The sequence below is a fragment of the Rissa tridactyla genome, chromosome 9, assembly GCF_028500815.1.
Source record: "Rissa tridactyla isolate bRisTri1 chromosome 9, bRisTri1.patW.cur.20221130, whole genome shotgun sequence".
NCBI lineage: Eukaryota > Metazoa > Chordata > Aves > Charadriiformes > Laridae > Rissa > Rissa tridactyla.
Window position 1 is genome coordinate 43,167,123 of NC_071474.1, and position 14,656 is coordinate 43,181,778.

Genomic DNA, 14,656 nt, shown 5'->3' on the forward strand with positions numbered 1-14,656 from the left:
AGGAGAACTGGAGAAGAACGAGAGGTTAAAAGACAGAAAGCAGAGGAGGAATGGGTACTCACTCTGTGAGAAAGGAGATGAGGAGACAGAGAACAAACCATTGCTCTGTAAACAGCTCTAGACACGGCGCACTGCCTCCAGGAGATGCGACCAAAGTGAAAGGGAGCAGGGAGCGCGGGGGCCGGAGGGAACGCCGGGGAAGGATGCCACCTTCCCCGTGGCGTTAGCAAGAGGCGCTGGCGCCCGGCCAGGCTGCGTCTTCTCCCTCCCCCTCCTCCTCTCCCGCTCCTCTACCCACCTCCCTCCCCCCTTTTTAAATTCAAAAATTTGTGTGGTGTGAAATTTCATCTGCTTTGACGGCGATTCACAGAGACGCTGCCCATCGGAGGAGAGAGGCTCGCCTGCGCTCTGCACGATGCACTCAATGAAGCGGTCCCGCTCCCTCCAGCCGCCAATCCCGGCCACCACCACCACCACCCTCCATCTCCAGCTCACATTCCCCTTTCCTCCCTCAATCTCTGCCCACTCTGTGGGCCTCTGGGACAGCCCCCCTCACATGTCACAACCTTTACACCTCCTTCCCCTCAAAAAACACATTCATGCCCTTGCCCTAATCGTTTCTCCCGAGGTCTGTAGGCAGTCGTGCTATCAAGCAGCCAAGTCCTCGCTGCCCTGCCACTGCACAGCGGCAGGTGGACACAGTTCATGGTGGGGGGATACAGGGCTGTGGAGAAACCACCGTAGATCTCAAAAAAAAAAAAAGAAGAAAAAAAAGGAAAAAATGGACATGCATTCATGAGATGTTGAGAAACTCTGGCAGGCTGTGGGCTGATGGAGATTCCCCTTCTCTGCCAGCACCCAGTGGGTCTAAGCAGAAGCCAAAGTAGCATGGATACCTCCCTCTGGAGAGCATCCTTCAACCCCAAGAGAAGTAGAGACCATCTCTAGCAAAGCAGCCACGAAGCTTTAAGTCACACAGGGTGAGTGCTAGGTCTGTTTGTTACAATGAGGAAAGCTCTGACCACCCGAAGCTTGTATTGACAAAGCAGATGCTGGCACAGAACCTCAGCCTGCTGTCCCTCCGCTGCTGCCTGCTCTGCCAGCTGAACCCGGCAGCAGCAGAGGACTGTCCCGCCACAGCTGCAGCTCAAAAGGGGATGCTCAAGTTTCTGCAAACCATCGGTCCTCCACAAATATTTCAGTTCTCTGACATGAACACCAACAGCCGTTTCATTCGCTCTCTGATCCTCCTCATCACTGTTTACTTATTAATGGCTTTTTCTGTCTTATTTAGAATGATTATATAAGTTCACAGACACGGAGCAGCACAGAGCTCCGACCTGCTATTAAAACCTGCTGCGGTTGAGTGTCTTCTTTCCATCTCCTCCTCATCCTGTTGCTGGCCGCCTCCAAGGTAGCTGCGCTTTCAGCTCCTGCCCTGGTCAGATCACTCCCTTCCAAACTTCACCTCTGAAGGCCCTCAGCCACCTGTTCATCCTCTAGATCATCTCCAGTGCATCGGGAGAACCAAATTGACCAGCTACAAGTGGAAGGGGCAAAAGATTACTTCCCCAAAATACCATCTGAATTCAAAAGGAGCAGGTCCAGACTCTCTGAGGAGGACTGGGTGGGAGAGAAGGGAAGACTATTACCTTCAAGGGGTTCCTAAAGCAAGTGGGGTTCCTTTCTCCTTAAGCTCATCCTTACAAAATAAACTACTGCACTGCCTACATCATAATTGCGTCTATACCAACAAACCAAACATGCCTGGTGCTGGTTTCTGGGGCCAGTGTCAATTGGTGTGGAACAGCCTGTGTCTACACTTTAATTCTTACCCTGCAGAAAAAGGGTCTGGCTGCATGCAAATTGCCTATTGACAATGGTCACCGGCCTCGGCCGTGCTCTAATTGGGAAATGCTCAAGAGACTGTTCGTGGACACAGACCAAACCCAGGAAACAAACTGAGTACGTGGGCTGCTGATATCCAGTGCCCAGGAATGTTCCCTGATACTTTTGGCTTCAAAATGACGCAGCCTAAAATTCAGTATGGGTGAGCCTAGGAGGAGTATAGCACAAATACCCCCAACCATTGCCTCCCTAATTGAGGGGGAGACAGAGCCAACAGTTCAGGAGCTCACCCGGTTTTGCAGGTATGGATTAAGTGTCATTATGCAGAGACTAACACAAACACTCTCACAGAAAAAGATAAACGTTTAAGTTGCTGGTTGCAACTTCTTGGATTTCAGATCTCCCGAGAAGCTGAAGATGCTCCTGTCCCCCCCGGGATACGGACTCCCAAAGCTCACAGCGGTTTGCAGCAATAGCGAGAACGGATGGAAGGAGCTTGGGTTTTGCAGGACTTGTGCAGGCTCGCCCCAAGGGGCAAGTTAGATTCGTAAGGGAATTCTGATGCCTAAGAGGAGAGAGAGAGAGGCAAAATTGCTGTTTTGCTGAATGTGGGGAAAAAAAAACAAAATTGAATTTTTACTCCGTACATTCTCAGTGTCAGTCATAAAAACATGCTGGCAAATGTCACCTTCTGCCTGGCAGTAAGCACAAACTTCGAAGGGCCTGGAGGGATTTATACACCCGTGGTGAATTTTGCCATTCTTTTAACATGGTCTGATCTTTGCAAACTCCTGGAGGTCATGTTAGAACCAAGAGCAAGGCAAGGATATGGAATATTTTCCCCGTGTGTCTGTTTGCCTAAAACTGACTCCATAAGCCTTGGCACAATCCTACTAAGGTCACTCTGTTTCCAAAAGCATCTGTGCTTGCATAGGCATCCTTTGATAAATAACAGTGTGCACTGCTCTCAGATGGGCGAGAAAAAAAAAAGCTCTTCTAAACTAGTACTCAGGGTACCAGTCATCTAAATCAACCGTTTTTCCACCCTGAGTGAGTACAAAGCAGAGCTGCCTTGGCGGCAAGGTTTTGCTTTTCTGCCTCTTTATTCTATTCCAAATGCGCTGTGCGTCTGGCAAGTCGTCAACTGGATTAGGGGACAAGAGAGACCCAAGTGGAATGTGTTTAAAAAGAAGTTCTTTTGTTACGGTGGCTTCAGACAACAGTGACCTGCACTTAACGGAGCAGGAGGTCTCTTCCTGCAACAGCATCAGGCTGGGATGAGGTTGAATTAATAAAGCAGTAACCCATGATGTAAACCTGTGGGATTTGGCAAAGAGTAGACAGGGTCCAGGGATGCGCTCAGGCTGGTGGCTGCGATAGAATAAGCAGGAAGACTAAGAGATGCTACCAGGATGAGCAGGGGGTTCGGGGCACACAAGATGTTCAGTGATCTGTGAGGAGACAGGGGGAATCAGCTGTTTGTGGATGCTCCCCGACCGCTATTTTTGCTAATAGCCAGGTCAGACATAAGCAATGTAGCACAGGCAGCAATTCCATCCCTGATGATGCTTGACTCTGTTCTTCCAACATTAAGGATGGAGAAACAGCTCTGGCTTGCTGCTTTATGCTGTCTTGATGAGATCCAATTTCTTCCACAGCTTCCAAGATTATTCTGAAATTCAACATTATTGAACTTCCTTCCAGTGTTTCCAGCTAAGTCCCTCATCCTGACCCTAGGAGACAAAAACGCAGAAGGGGATCTGTCCTCAACCTCAACTGGGGAGCTGAGCTCCTAATTAAATTCTCATTTCCCCTTGCCCACCTAACAAACTCTTCTCCCGCCCCCACATCTTTGTGCTAAGGAGCTGGCCCAAGGCAGAGCTCCGTGGTGGGAGCAGTACAAGGCTGCAGGACTAGCTCCAAGGGGCTGGATGGACTCTTTGCACCCAAGCTGCCAAAGGAGAGATTTCTGCTGCCTTTGCCTAATCTGCTGAGGGAGCAAGCAGAGCTACTAGAGACAGGGTAGAGCCTGAATCATCTCTCACATTTCCAGAGAAACCCCTCTCAGGGAGGGAAGAGGAAGCACAAATCGCAGATTTCTTCCCTTCTGGCCTGTGAGATGGGAGAAGAAAATTGCTCAGTGGTCTCAGTACAGAAAAAACTCCTGGGTCTTAACCCATCAGGCCACCTTCTCTGCTGAAGATCAAATGGCATCCATGGAGAGAACAAGGACATGACTGCAAACAGCAGGCTTCAAGTGAGACAGGAGCAGGAGAAACCTTTCTACCAGCTGGAGAACCCAATAACACCAGGCTGGGCCCTGGGGAATGTAACACAGACAGGGCTGTGTCCTGGATCAAGAGGCAGGTTGGAGATGGGAGCCATGAAGAAGTCCCCAAGGTGAGCTCCAGCAGAGCCCCGCCGTGGGGAGCAGCAGGGCAGACCTGGAGGCACCGGCACAGCAGGGTGGCATGGGGGGGGTCTGACAGCGTTCCTGGGGTTGGATGAGAGAGCTGGGGGGGATGCTTGACACGCATCTGTTAACCTGCGCTGCTTCCCTACGTAAGGTGAGCTTAGAAGCGCTGCTCTAACTGCTGCCTTGCCCAGGAACAAGGTCTGGTCCACAAGCGGGTCAGCAGTAACCTGCTGCAGCGCGAGGGCTGACGTCCCCCAGGAGCAGCTACCGTGCAGGGAGCGGCTGAGCGATGGAACTTACCCCCGTGACAAGCAGGAACTAAGCGCTGCCAAAGCAGATACGCCCAGCCTATCTCAATTTAAAACTGCACATTTTGAGTTGTTTGAAGTATGACAATTCTCTCCCCCTCGCTTTAAGCACTGAACAGGTATTCACACTGCTGAGGATAGCAGGGGTCTGCTTCCCCAAGAGAGCACTCCAAGGGCAGTGTCCCTCTATGCCTTGGGACCTTTGCATGCATCCAAACTGCCTCATCTCTAAAACACACCTCATTGCAGTGACTATTATGGAGAGGAATAAAAAAACCAAGGCAAAACACACGCACATGCTCCCCACCACCACTACCACCTTCGCAGGAGGAGATCCCTCATTCTCTCTGCACAGGATTTAGTCTCCATCATCAAATTCCTCTGCAGTTTTTTTGGTTGCTCAGTTTACATCGCCTGGGCTCCTCGCCAGCCCGGCACTGCATCCTGCTTGCTGTCCACCCGGCTTCGCGCCTGCTTCATCCCAGCATCCCAGCCCGCCCGCTCCCCCTGCAAGCTCAGGGATGCAGCCTGGGCTCCTCAAAGCACCTGGTTTGCTGGTATCCACTTTCGTCCCTAATTAGAACGAAACCAAATGGCTTCAACATTTCCCTGACGGCTGTTTTAAAGCTGGTTTCAAATATGATTTCGAATTACCATATGAGAATTTCAGCATTGTTACAGTTGTTTCTATTTTTAGGTCTCTGAAAACAGATAGGAAAATACTGGTGACATCAGCATTTGACAAGTGTCAACTTGTTTCACTACCAGATGGATGCTACATGGTCTGGAAGAGGAAATAAAAATCTCAGACTGTAATGTATAGCTCGTATGTGTGATAATGTAAAGCTTATTAGGCAGGAGTGGACTAGACAGTCTCTGGAGATCCAGACAAAGCCCTTGATGGTTCTCTACGTTACTCTCAAATATCAACAGCGGTAGTAAAGCAGCTTGAAATAGTGAGGGAAATATTGACATAAGTGAAAAATTCTCTACGTAAAATTAGGAGTGAAACATCAACATTCTCTGAAATGCTTTTTCTTAAATGAAAAATTTCTCCCTAATTTTTTGTTTAAAATTTGATGAAAACCAATGCAATTTCTGACAAAAAGCCATTAGGAGGGAGAATATATTGAATTCAGCCAGTGCTATTCAGCTCTTCCTCACAGATTGCTTTGTCTTTGTGGGTAGCTTCTTTAAGCCTCCCTTCATGTTGCAGACTTTCCACACCATTTTAAGCACTTTCCCTGCTGCGTGCCACAGGTGACCAGCTCTCCTGTGCTTCACAGGCACTTTTAATTCCTGCAAGGTGTCTGGTGGGGGGTGGGCCCCGGCGAGTTCGGGCACCATCACGCTAAGTTACACCACCTAAAAACCCTGGCAGCTCTGCCGGTTTGCGTCCTCCCACCGCAGTGTTTGCGGAGATAAGAGTGCCCTCTGGGCTGGATCCGGGCTCCAGGCTCCCACATTTGGCCTCCTGGGATTTTTACCGTCTGCGAAGGCGTTGGGGAAGGAGGGTAGGCAGCACCAGTCCCCACTCCAGCCCCGCAGCAGCCCGGCATCACCCCCCCCGGCACAGCCCGCTGCTGTTTATGCATTCCTTTTGTTGGAGACCTGGCAACCAGCTTTTAATCCGAGCCCAGTGTGAATTAATTTTGGAGTAAGCTTTTGTATCGAACGCTTTCCTAAGATGTAGCTATATTACATCTGCTGCCCTCCCTTCATCCACTAATTTGCTAATTCTACCAAAAACAAGCACATGCTTTTCTGACACACAACTTTCACAATGGAGCGGAGCGGAGGAATAAAGGGCTCCATTTACTCGTGCAAACAAGTTATCTGAAGCCTGAGCTGGTTCTCACTGAAGTCAGAAACGAAATACCCATCGACGCCCGTGCGAGCTAACTTGGACCACTGGGGTCTGATCCAGCACTTGGGTCTGATCCTGTCGGTCCCTTGAACACTGCTGAAGGCAGGGGCCTGCCGGGGTGTCATCCTCCCCGGTCTCTGACATCAGAGACTGCTGGAAAGAAAAATGACTGTTGTGCCACAAATAGCATGATTGAGTCACTTTGCTACAGGATCAGCTCAAAGGAGGGGGAAGTGACTGGCGAGAAGGTAGCGGGAGAAGAGCTGTGGTATCTCGCTCGGGGAAAAACAAACAAGCAAACAAAGGAAAAGAAACAGAAATTGCCTCTTTTGCCCTTCTTCCTTTAGGGCAACTCCATTTTATGAATCCTTCCGAAAAAAATGCAGGAAAAGACAAGAACAGGCTTGAAAACACAGGGGGACCTGCACTTTTCTTCCTGTTTGCAGGACAAGCGTGGGTGCATTTTTACGGAGATAAAGGGAGCACAGGTGAATATTCAATGGCTGTTTTCTTACCTGCTTACACCTGCTGTGCACATGGCTATGTATTTTTGAATAGGATCACAGTTATTTGCACCTGCAAAACTGCACCTAGCACTTCTGTTGTCAGCAAAATCGCAGGTGCGGGAGTCAGTACAGAAAGCAGCCCTAAAGAAAATATTGCCCGTACCACTATGAGTAAAGCTAGAGCGACTTCGAGACTCAGGGCACCTGGCTTGTCCCCCCCCAAACCCCAGCGCTTTCAGGGTAGGAAAAGCCAGCCGTCCTGACCCGAGGTACCGTTTGGGAAAAAGGACCTGCAGTTGCTGCGTGCTTTGTTTTTTGCAACTGCCGTTTTCTCCAGGGGCAAGAGAGCAGCTTCCAGGAAAACCAGCCAAAAGTTAAAACAACCCAGGCAACTCTTACTATGGCCCTGGAAATAACAGGGGCAAACGGCTGCCATTTCCTTTCTTTTGGCCCGCATCCAATTTTCCTCGTCTCACCCGTTTACACAGGTCATGCGAGGGAGCCGAGCTCCCATCCCTGCCGGAGGGGAAGGGAAGGGACAGGGCAGGAGGTGCTCGTGTGATGTTCCAGCCCGAGCGCAAACCCTCCAAGGACTTCCACTGCCCGTCACCTGTGCTGCAGGGTTCACACTGCTCATTATTTGAGTTGACTAAATGGCAGCTGATAAAAATACCGCTTCTTTTGCTGTGCAGGTGTGCGCAAAGATTTCCCACCAGCCTGGGGGAGGCTCAGGTGAGGTGGCCCAGCAGCAAAGAGCAGCCTGAGCTTAACAGCACCCTTTGCCCCCTCCCACCCGACAGGCTGAATTTATGCTCCTACCTATCCCAAGTCAAACCATCTTCTTGCCCAGCCTTCGCTCTTGTTTTAACACACTGAGGAAACTTGGGGTAGTCAGCCGTGGGAAAGCTGCAATCTTTCTGGTGGGCCAGTAAAGCTGGCTCAGGGCTCCCTGGCGATATCAGCCAAACAACACCACCGGCCCGAGGCAGAGAGATGGATGTACCTGTCCTGGGATGGGAGAGGCAAAGCTGGGACAGAGTCACACAGTTGGGTTTGTTGCACATTTTGCTGTCTCTGGGCCTGGAGCAAGAGACATCCGCTAATTGGAAGGGAAAAGTAGCACATACATCACCCCACGTACCACAGCCTGTCCCGCAGCACCAGCAGCGACTGCTGCTCTCGTGGCTTCCCAGGGCTCTGCCATCAGGAAAGCACAGCCACCTTGCTGCCCTGGCAGGACGATGCCCTGGGCAGCCTCCTACTCTGCTATGCCTACAGCCAGCCCTACCCTGCCCAATACAGCCCTGCTACTTAAAGAGAAGATAAAAAAAAAAATAAAATCATAAAAAGTCAGACCTTGCTACAAAACACGAAGCAGCAGAGGAGCTGAGAGCTGATACTGTAAATGGGAAGGGTGGGTGTACCCTCTTTGAAGGAGAAAGGTCTTTCCTCCCCCTTTGCTGCACTGGGACGTAAGCCCAGAGCTGCTATCGCAATCATTTGTGAATGTGGAGGCAGGTCTAAAAAGCCAGCTGTGAATTTTCGTAGTCGAAAAGGGAAAAAAAAAAAACCCAAAACCTAGGAGAAAAGCTCAAAGCAGACAAATACAGGGTTGGGAAAAATCATTGCCTAGATTTCAGCTACAGCATCCAAAACTTGCACTCTTACCTATAGCTGCAAACTCCTCTCTTAGCCCTCTGCCTCCTCCATTTAACTTTCTTACCTACCCTGGCATCTCCGCATATCCAGATAATACAGTAAGGCCAACCTTTACCGCCTCCACTGCAGACAAGCACAGCACTTTCAAAGGCTGTGGACTTGCCTATGTTAATTTATTCCAGACACCACAAAAAGCCTCCTCACTGAGGACCATTCCCCTACTAGATATCAACTTTCAAGCCTCAATCTTCAGAATTGCTCCGGTAAAGAGACATTTTTTTTTAACTGTACAGAAACATGTCTCCTATCTCATACTCAAAAATGACTAAAGTGATTTGACTCAAATGCTACAGAAATTCAGCCTTAGATACAAGAGTAACGAAGTCTCATCTCCATAGGCCAAACTTGCAGAAAATTATAAGCAACTGAAAATGAGTGTTTCAAATAGAAGCGTTATGCAACGTGAATGACAGTGACCTGAAAAGCTCAGAGCAGACTATTCCCATCTCCAGCATTTGTCTGTAGCAGCACAGGAAACTTTGGAGGCCTGAAGGAAACAACCATTTCCAGCTTGGGAAAAGAACAGATACTTCAAACTGTACAACACTGGAGTGTCTTTTGGGCTTTTAGGTCCTTGCCTTGCCAGAATGTCTTTGGAAATGGAGGAAGTTTACATGGTGAGATGTCATTCTCAATCACAGCCAACAAAGATTCCCCTTAGACTTACCTCAGGCCATACAGGACAGTCCCATCAGGGTGGAGCCGAATCATGCGATTCTTCACCGTCACCCCATGCAGAAAAGACTTCTTGTCATTCAGAAAATAGGTGTCAGGCAGCCACAACTGGTCAGCCACCCGGTTGTCCAGGGTCAAGTTGAGAGGAAGGTCGTTATATGCCAGGCGTTTGTCCCTCCAGCTCTGCTGGAAGTACATGGTGATGGTGTAGTCCTGGGAGAGAAACATGAAAACATCAGCCTGGTTCCAGGATAGGCATGTAACAGTCCCTTCACTACTACCACTGCTGGGACCTTGGGTGGGTCTCCAAATTCCTTGGCACCCAAATGTTTGTGTCCACATATCCACCAGCTGGGTGGACTGTGCTTTGTTCTGGGAAAAGGGAAACAACCTGAGCTTTGTAGGGGACAAAATGACATTACATGACACCGATCAACCCAAATTTCATCCCACTTGCGTTGTCCCAGCCTGCTTAGAGTTTGGCCAAAAACCGAGTATTAGTTAGGACTACAATAGCACTAAAGGATGTCAACCAACAGCGGGCTACACTGTGCCAAAGACTTGAAGGACTGATCTCCCATTTAAGTCATGGAAAGGTGTCTGGACACAATGCAGTCACGTTCAGCCACCGCTTGTTACCATACAGTTGGTAAAAGCCAATCGTATTTTGAGCAAAAACTCAGGATATTCCCAAGGGCACGTGGAGAATCTCACCTCGAGGCCAAGGTTTCAAAGTCAAGCCAGGCCAGCCGTGACAAGCTATTAGCACTTGCCTCGTTACATGAGCTAAGTTGGGAGTTCATTGCGATTCTCAGGAAGGGACATATGTGAAGGAAATCTGTCACCAGCGGAGCATGATCCACTGGTAAAGGGCAGTTCCTTAACCATCCCCAGCTAGCACAATGCCATACGCATCTCCTGCTCGACAGTAAAATGTTGACACTTAAAACTGCTGCTAAGACAACAATTTTATAAAGAGCCAGGAGAGCTGTTTGGTGGCCCACAGCTGTAGCCCTGCAGAAACCATACGAGCTGCTGGACAGTAGCAGCACATCCAGAGGAGATCCAGAGGCCCCAGATCAGCTTGTTCAGAGACACAGTATTGTGGCGCCATACTAGAAGAACAATTATTTCTTCTCACGTCAAATGAGCAGTACAGGAAGGGGTTTTGTACACGCCAATGACAGAAAATATTCCCACGACAGGTCTTAAATAGGCTAGGAGCCAAGATTTTTGGGGGCAAACCAGCTAGCATTAAAATAGCAGGTTGTTGATTAGGAAGCAGGCACAAGTCTTCCTGAGAGCAGCCTTACAGAATTCAGTGATTTTTTCACCAGTCCTTAAATTAAAAGCATTTTTGCAAATGCATGCGAGTGACCTAGAACAGGTGGGGCCAGAGACAGTTGTCGCTTCCCAAGCAGGTGCCTACAGTGCCACAGGAATCCTCCCGACCACAGATTTGCGTGATGGGCGTTTCTGCTCTGCAAATTCCAGCTGTCTTCAAGGGGCTGGTGAGGACCTTGCTCGTGCACCAACATCTGGGCTGCGCACAGAGGCCTCCTGCCTGCCTGTCTTCTCCCACTGACTTCTCCTGAAGCCAGGTTTGATTAGCACCTCTGAAAACAAGCTCAAATAATCCCACATTATGGGTATGTCAGCTTTCGGGGATCTAACTGTGATTCAGAAATCTAGACCCATATGCATACCCGAAAGGTCACAGAGTAAATCTGTGGTGTAGACTGGATACAAAAGCTATATCTGTCACTTTCTGTGTTATATTGAAAAGAACAAAAACACAGTGACAGCTTTCTGGCCAAGAAACTGTTTTGCTTTGCTTTTTAAAGGACTGCTAAACTCCTGCCTCAGAAGCCTCACTGTCCATCTCTCAGAGGCATAGACATTTTCATTTTGGTCAAGACCTTGCAGAGGAAAATGTTCTCCCCAGTACCCCTCCCAGGGTGTCTGGACCTGCATTGCAGTGAAAGCAGAGAGGAGCAGAGCACCGGAGTTCCCGGAGCCTCTTACCCTCCTTGGTAACAGACTCTTCCCCTGCCTGTGGGAAACTCAGCTACAGAGGCATCATTTCCATCCTCCCCCTTTGAGAACTCTACCTGCACATCCCGACAAGCTGCTTCACTGACCTGCATTTTCCTAATCCTTGACAGAGCCCTGCAACACCTCACCCCTAACCAGGCTGCCCCGCTGTCATTGCAGGCTCCTGCCAGCCTTCGAGCAGCAGCAGACAAGAGGTGGCACTCACCTCCATAAGTCAAAAAGGGCAAGCTGCTTACAAAGTGAACAGTCGTTAGCACCTAAGAGATACACCTTCTAAACACATCTTCTGTATTTCCAGGATTGATGAGAACAAACTCAGAAGGGTGCAGAAATAGAAACCTACACCCTAGCCATCAGGCTGATGATGTTCTTGAGGAGCACAGACTTTCCTGGGGAAGAACAACCAGCCCAGCCCTGGGCTGAGCTCTGCTTTCCAATCTTCCTGGGCTTCTTGGCACAAGAGATTTCTTTGGGCAGCGTCATGGAGGTCTGGAGCACTTGATAATCGTGGTTCATCTAGTGCCTGCTCCACTTCTCATTCTCCTGCTCTTCCTACCCCATCTCATTGTTGAACAGTGGACAGGATTTCTGGGCAGAAGGAAAAGAGCAGGACAAGTGTCCACACTGCGAAGGTCAGTCCTCCCTGGGACAGGGGGCCAGAGCAGGCACTGATATGTCCCACTACAGCAAGTGAGAGGGACCAGTACTCAGGAGAGAAAGCAGTGAGCTTGTCTTCCCCTTTATACCCCATGGTCTGGTCAGGCAATTGTGAAGCACCCGCGTGACACCCTGGCATCACCACCTGGCCAGGCTCCAGAGCTGATGCGTTCTTAATCATAGCCTTCCTTTCAGAGGCAGATAAAATAATGACCAAGGGTGACATCGTTCTGCAGAAGCAGAATGGCCAGATGGAGCCAATGCATGCAGTGGTTCAGAAGTTCAGGAATCAGAAGTAATGAGCCTGATTTTCCTCCAAGCCTTGAGTGGCAATCCCTTTGTTGTAGGGTTTTATCTGTCATTGGTTTCACAAGCCTACTGGTGCCACAGGCACCACAAGCTGGGTTTCCCAGCATCACCAGCAGGTAGAAAGTTGGCCCATTTACCAGGCTCAATGAAGAGCTTCAAAACCAAACACACCTGGAGACCGTACACCCCTCCAGCTCTTCCCTCCAGCTCACCACTGAAGCACTTTGTGGGACAAGACAGCTGAATTTCCCTGACGCCTGTGCCCGGGATAAACCAGGGGGCACATGTACCCAGTAAACAGCTTTCTCCATCGCTGCTGCTGGAGGGGAAAGCGGGTGGTGCAGGCAACTATGACTTTCTACTTGCCTCTAAACTATCAGCCTCGACCCTCTCCACACTGCAGCTCCAGTAGCAACAAAAATGCTTCCAAATTTCTTGTTCCAGATTCCTCTGGGTCTTTCTGGAAGACCATAAAATGCTCAGGCAGGGCCAGAATCTGGCCAAGGTCAGTCACTGCCATGGGCAAGGATGGGAGAGCTTTGGAGGGAGCTCCCAGCTCACCCTGCCAGGTACGCCTACTGCACTGGGGAGAAAAGGCAGGACCCACGCTGGAGGGAGCACGCTTGTGCCAGGCCACCCTGTGCAACCTCCTGCTTCCTCTGGTGGCTACTGGGAGAGTAGAGGCAAGCATGGAGGAGGGGAGATACATCATCAGAAGCCCCGTGCATGTTGTGCTGCAAAGACCTTTGGAAATCGTTCAGTGTGAACCTAGATTTTAGTTTTGAAAAAACCCAGGCTGGGACAAGGGAAAGGGGGCTTCTGAAGGGTGGACGTGACCAGCAGTCACGCGCTTCCACCTGGTCTCTGTTTTCCACCCCCAGGGAAAGCAAGTTTTCCAAAGATACCTGCAAACCTTCTCTAGCTAGGCTTTGCTACTCTAACTTAACTGGCCATGTCAGCCTGTACCTACCCCGACCCATTGTGGGAAGCTAAAATGCTGTCACCAGCAGTGCTGGCAAGGGGACAGCCTGTTTCAGACCCAGATCAGCCCTGCTGAGCCTCACTGACCGACAAATCACACGCCCCTTATGCCAAAAGAGCTTGTGTGTTTCAAAACAAGCTGTTCCTCTCTCCTCCATCTCTGTTAGCCCAGTGGTAGCCACATCCCTTGGTCTGTCCCAGAAGTCCGGTACCCAGCAGCTCACAGTCTGCGCATCTCCAACGCTGCTTCCAGCCTTTTTATTTACCGCAGCACTCCTGCGCTGCCCTCCCTGCCTTGCAAGGCAGCCCTCATGGCCCAGCTGCGTGCGGGGCCGCGCTCAGCACAACAGCTGCCCTTCAGCCCCTGACGAAGCCGAGGTGGCACCTGAGCCTGCTGGAAAGCTGCTCAGCATAACCCTCCCCATGGGACCTCCCCTCCACATGCCTCCAACGAGCAGCTTCTTGGGAGCTATCAGCCCCCCTCGGCTCCCCCGCTCCCTCCCGGGTTTGGCAAAGGCTTTCCTCTCTTTTTCTCTCCTCCTCCTTGCTGCGTGTGACACACACAAAACAAAGGTGAGAGCAACGTGTGGAGCTGGCAGGCACCAGTGTCGCAGAGGTGCCTCCTTGCAAGGAGGGAGGACAGCTTACTTAGAGGGCCACAAAAGGCCCAGAGAAGGAAGAGGAGCTTACCTGGGGGCCTCACATGCTGAAATGACAGTGCGTCCTACCAGCTGCTGAGGACAGAGGGCTGGAGCACCTCTGCTGTGAGGACAGGCTGAGAGAGTTGGGGTTGTTCAGCCTGGAGAAGAGAAGGCTCCGGGGAGACCTTAGAGCCCCTGACAGTACCTAAAGGGGGCTACAGGAGAGATGGGGAGGGGCTCTTTATCAGGGAGTGTAATGATAGGATGAGGAGTAACGGTTTTAAACTGAAAGAGGGGAGATTTAGATTAGATATCAGGAAGAAATTCTTTACTGTGAGGGTGGTGAGACACTGGAACAGGTTGCCCAGGGAGGTTGTGGCTGCCCCATCCCTGGAGGTGTTCAAGACCAGGCTGGATGAGGCTTTGAGCAGCCTGGTCTGGTGGGAGGTGTCCTTGCCCAGGGCAGGGGGTTGGAACCGGATGATCTTTAAGGTCCCTTCCAACCCAAACCCCATCTCCAGGTAAGAGAAGGAGACTGATAATTACAGCCTTTCCTGAAACTCAGCAGACACCCCAAACCAAAGACGATGTAAGAGGACTGAACAGTGAAAGGCTGAAATGTTGACATGAGAGAGACATGGACGGAGGAAGGTATTTCCTGCAGAAGCCCAGAG

At 50.4% G+C, this 14,656-nt stretch overlaps 1 protein-coding gene across 2 annotated transcripts in view; it reads right to left on the reverse strand.

Moving 5' to 3' along the window:
* The window catches only part of GABRQ (gamma-aminobutyric acid type A receptor subunit theta), a 75,145-nt gene that overhangs the window by 14,173 nt on the left and 46,316 nt on the right, over positions 1-14,656 (reverse strand). For both annotated transcript variants that reach the window (XM_054214426.1, XM_054214425.1), the window contains exon 4: positions 9,332-9,552. In XM_054214426.1, the coding sequence (XP_054070401.1) occupies positions 9,332-9,552 (221 nt within the window). The remainder of the gene's footprint in view (positions 1-9,331; positions 9,553-14,656) is intronic.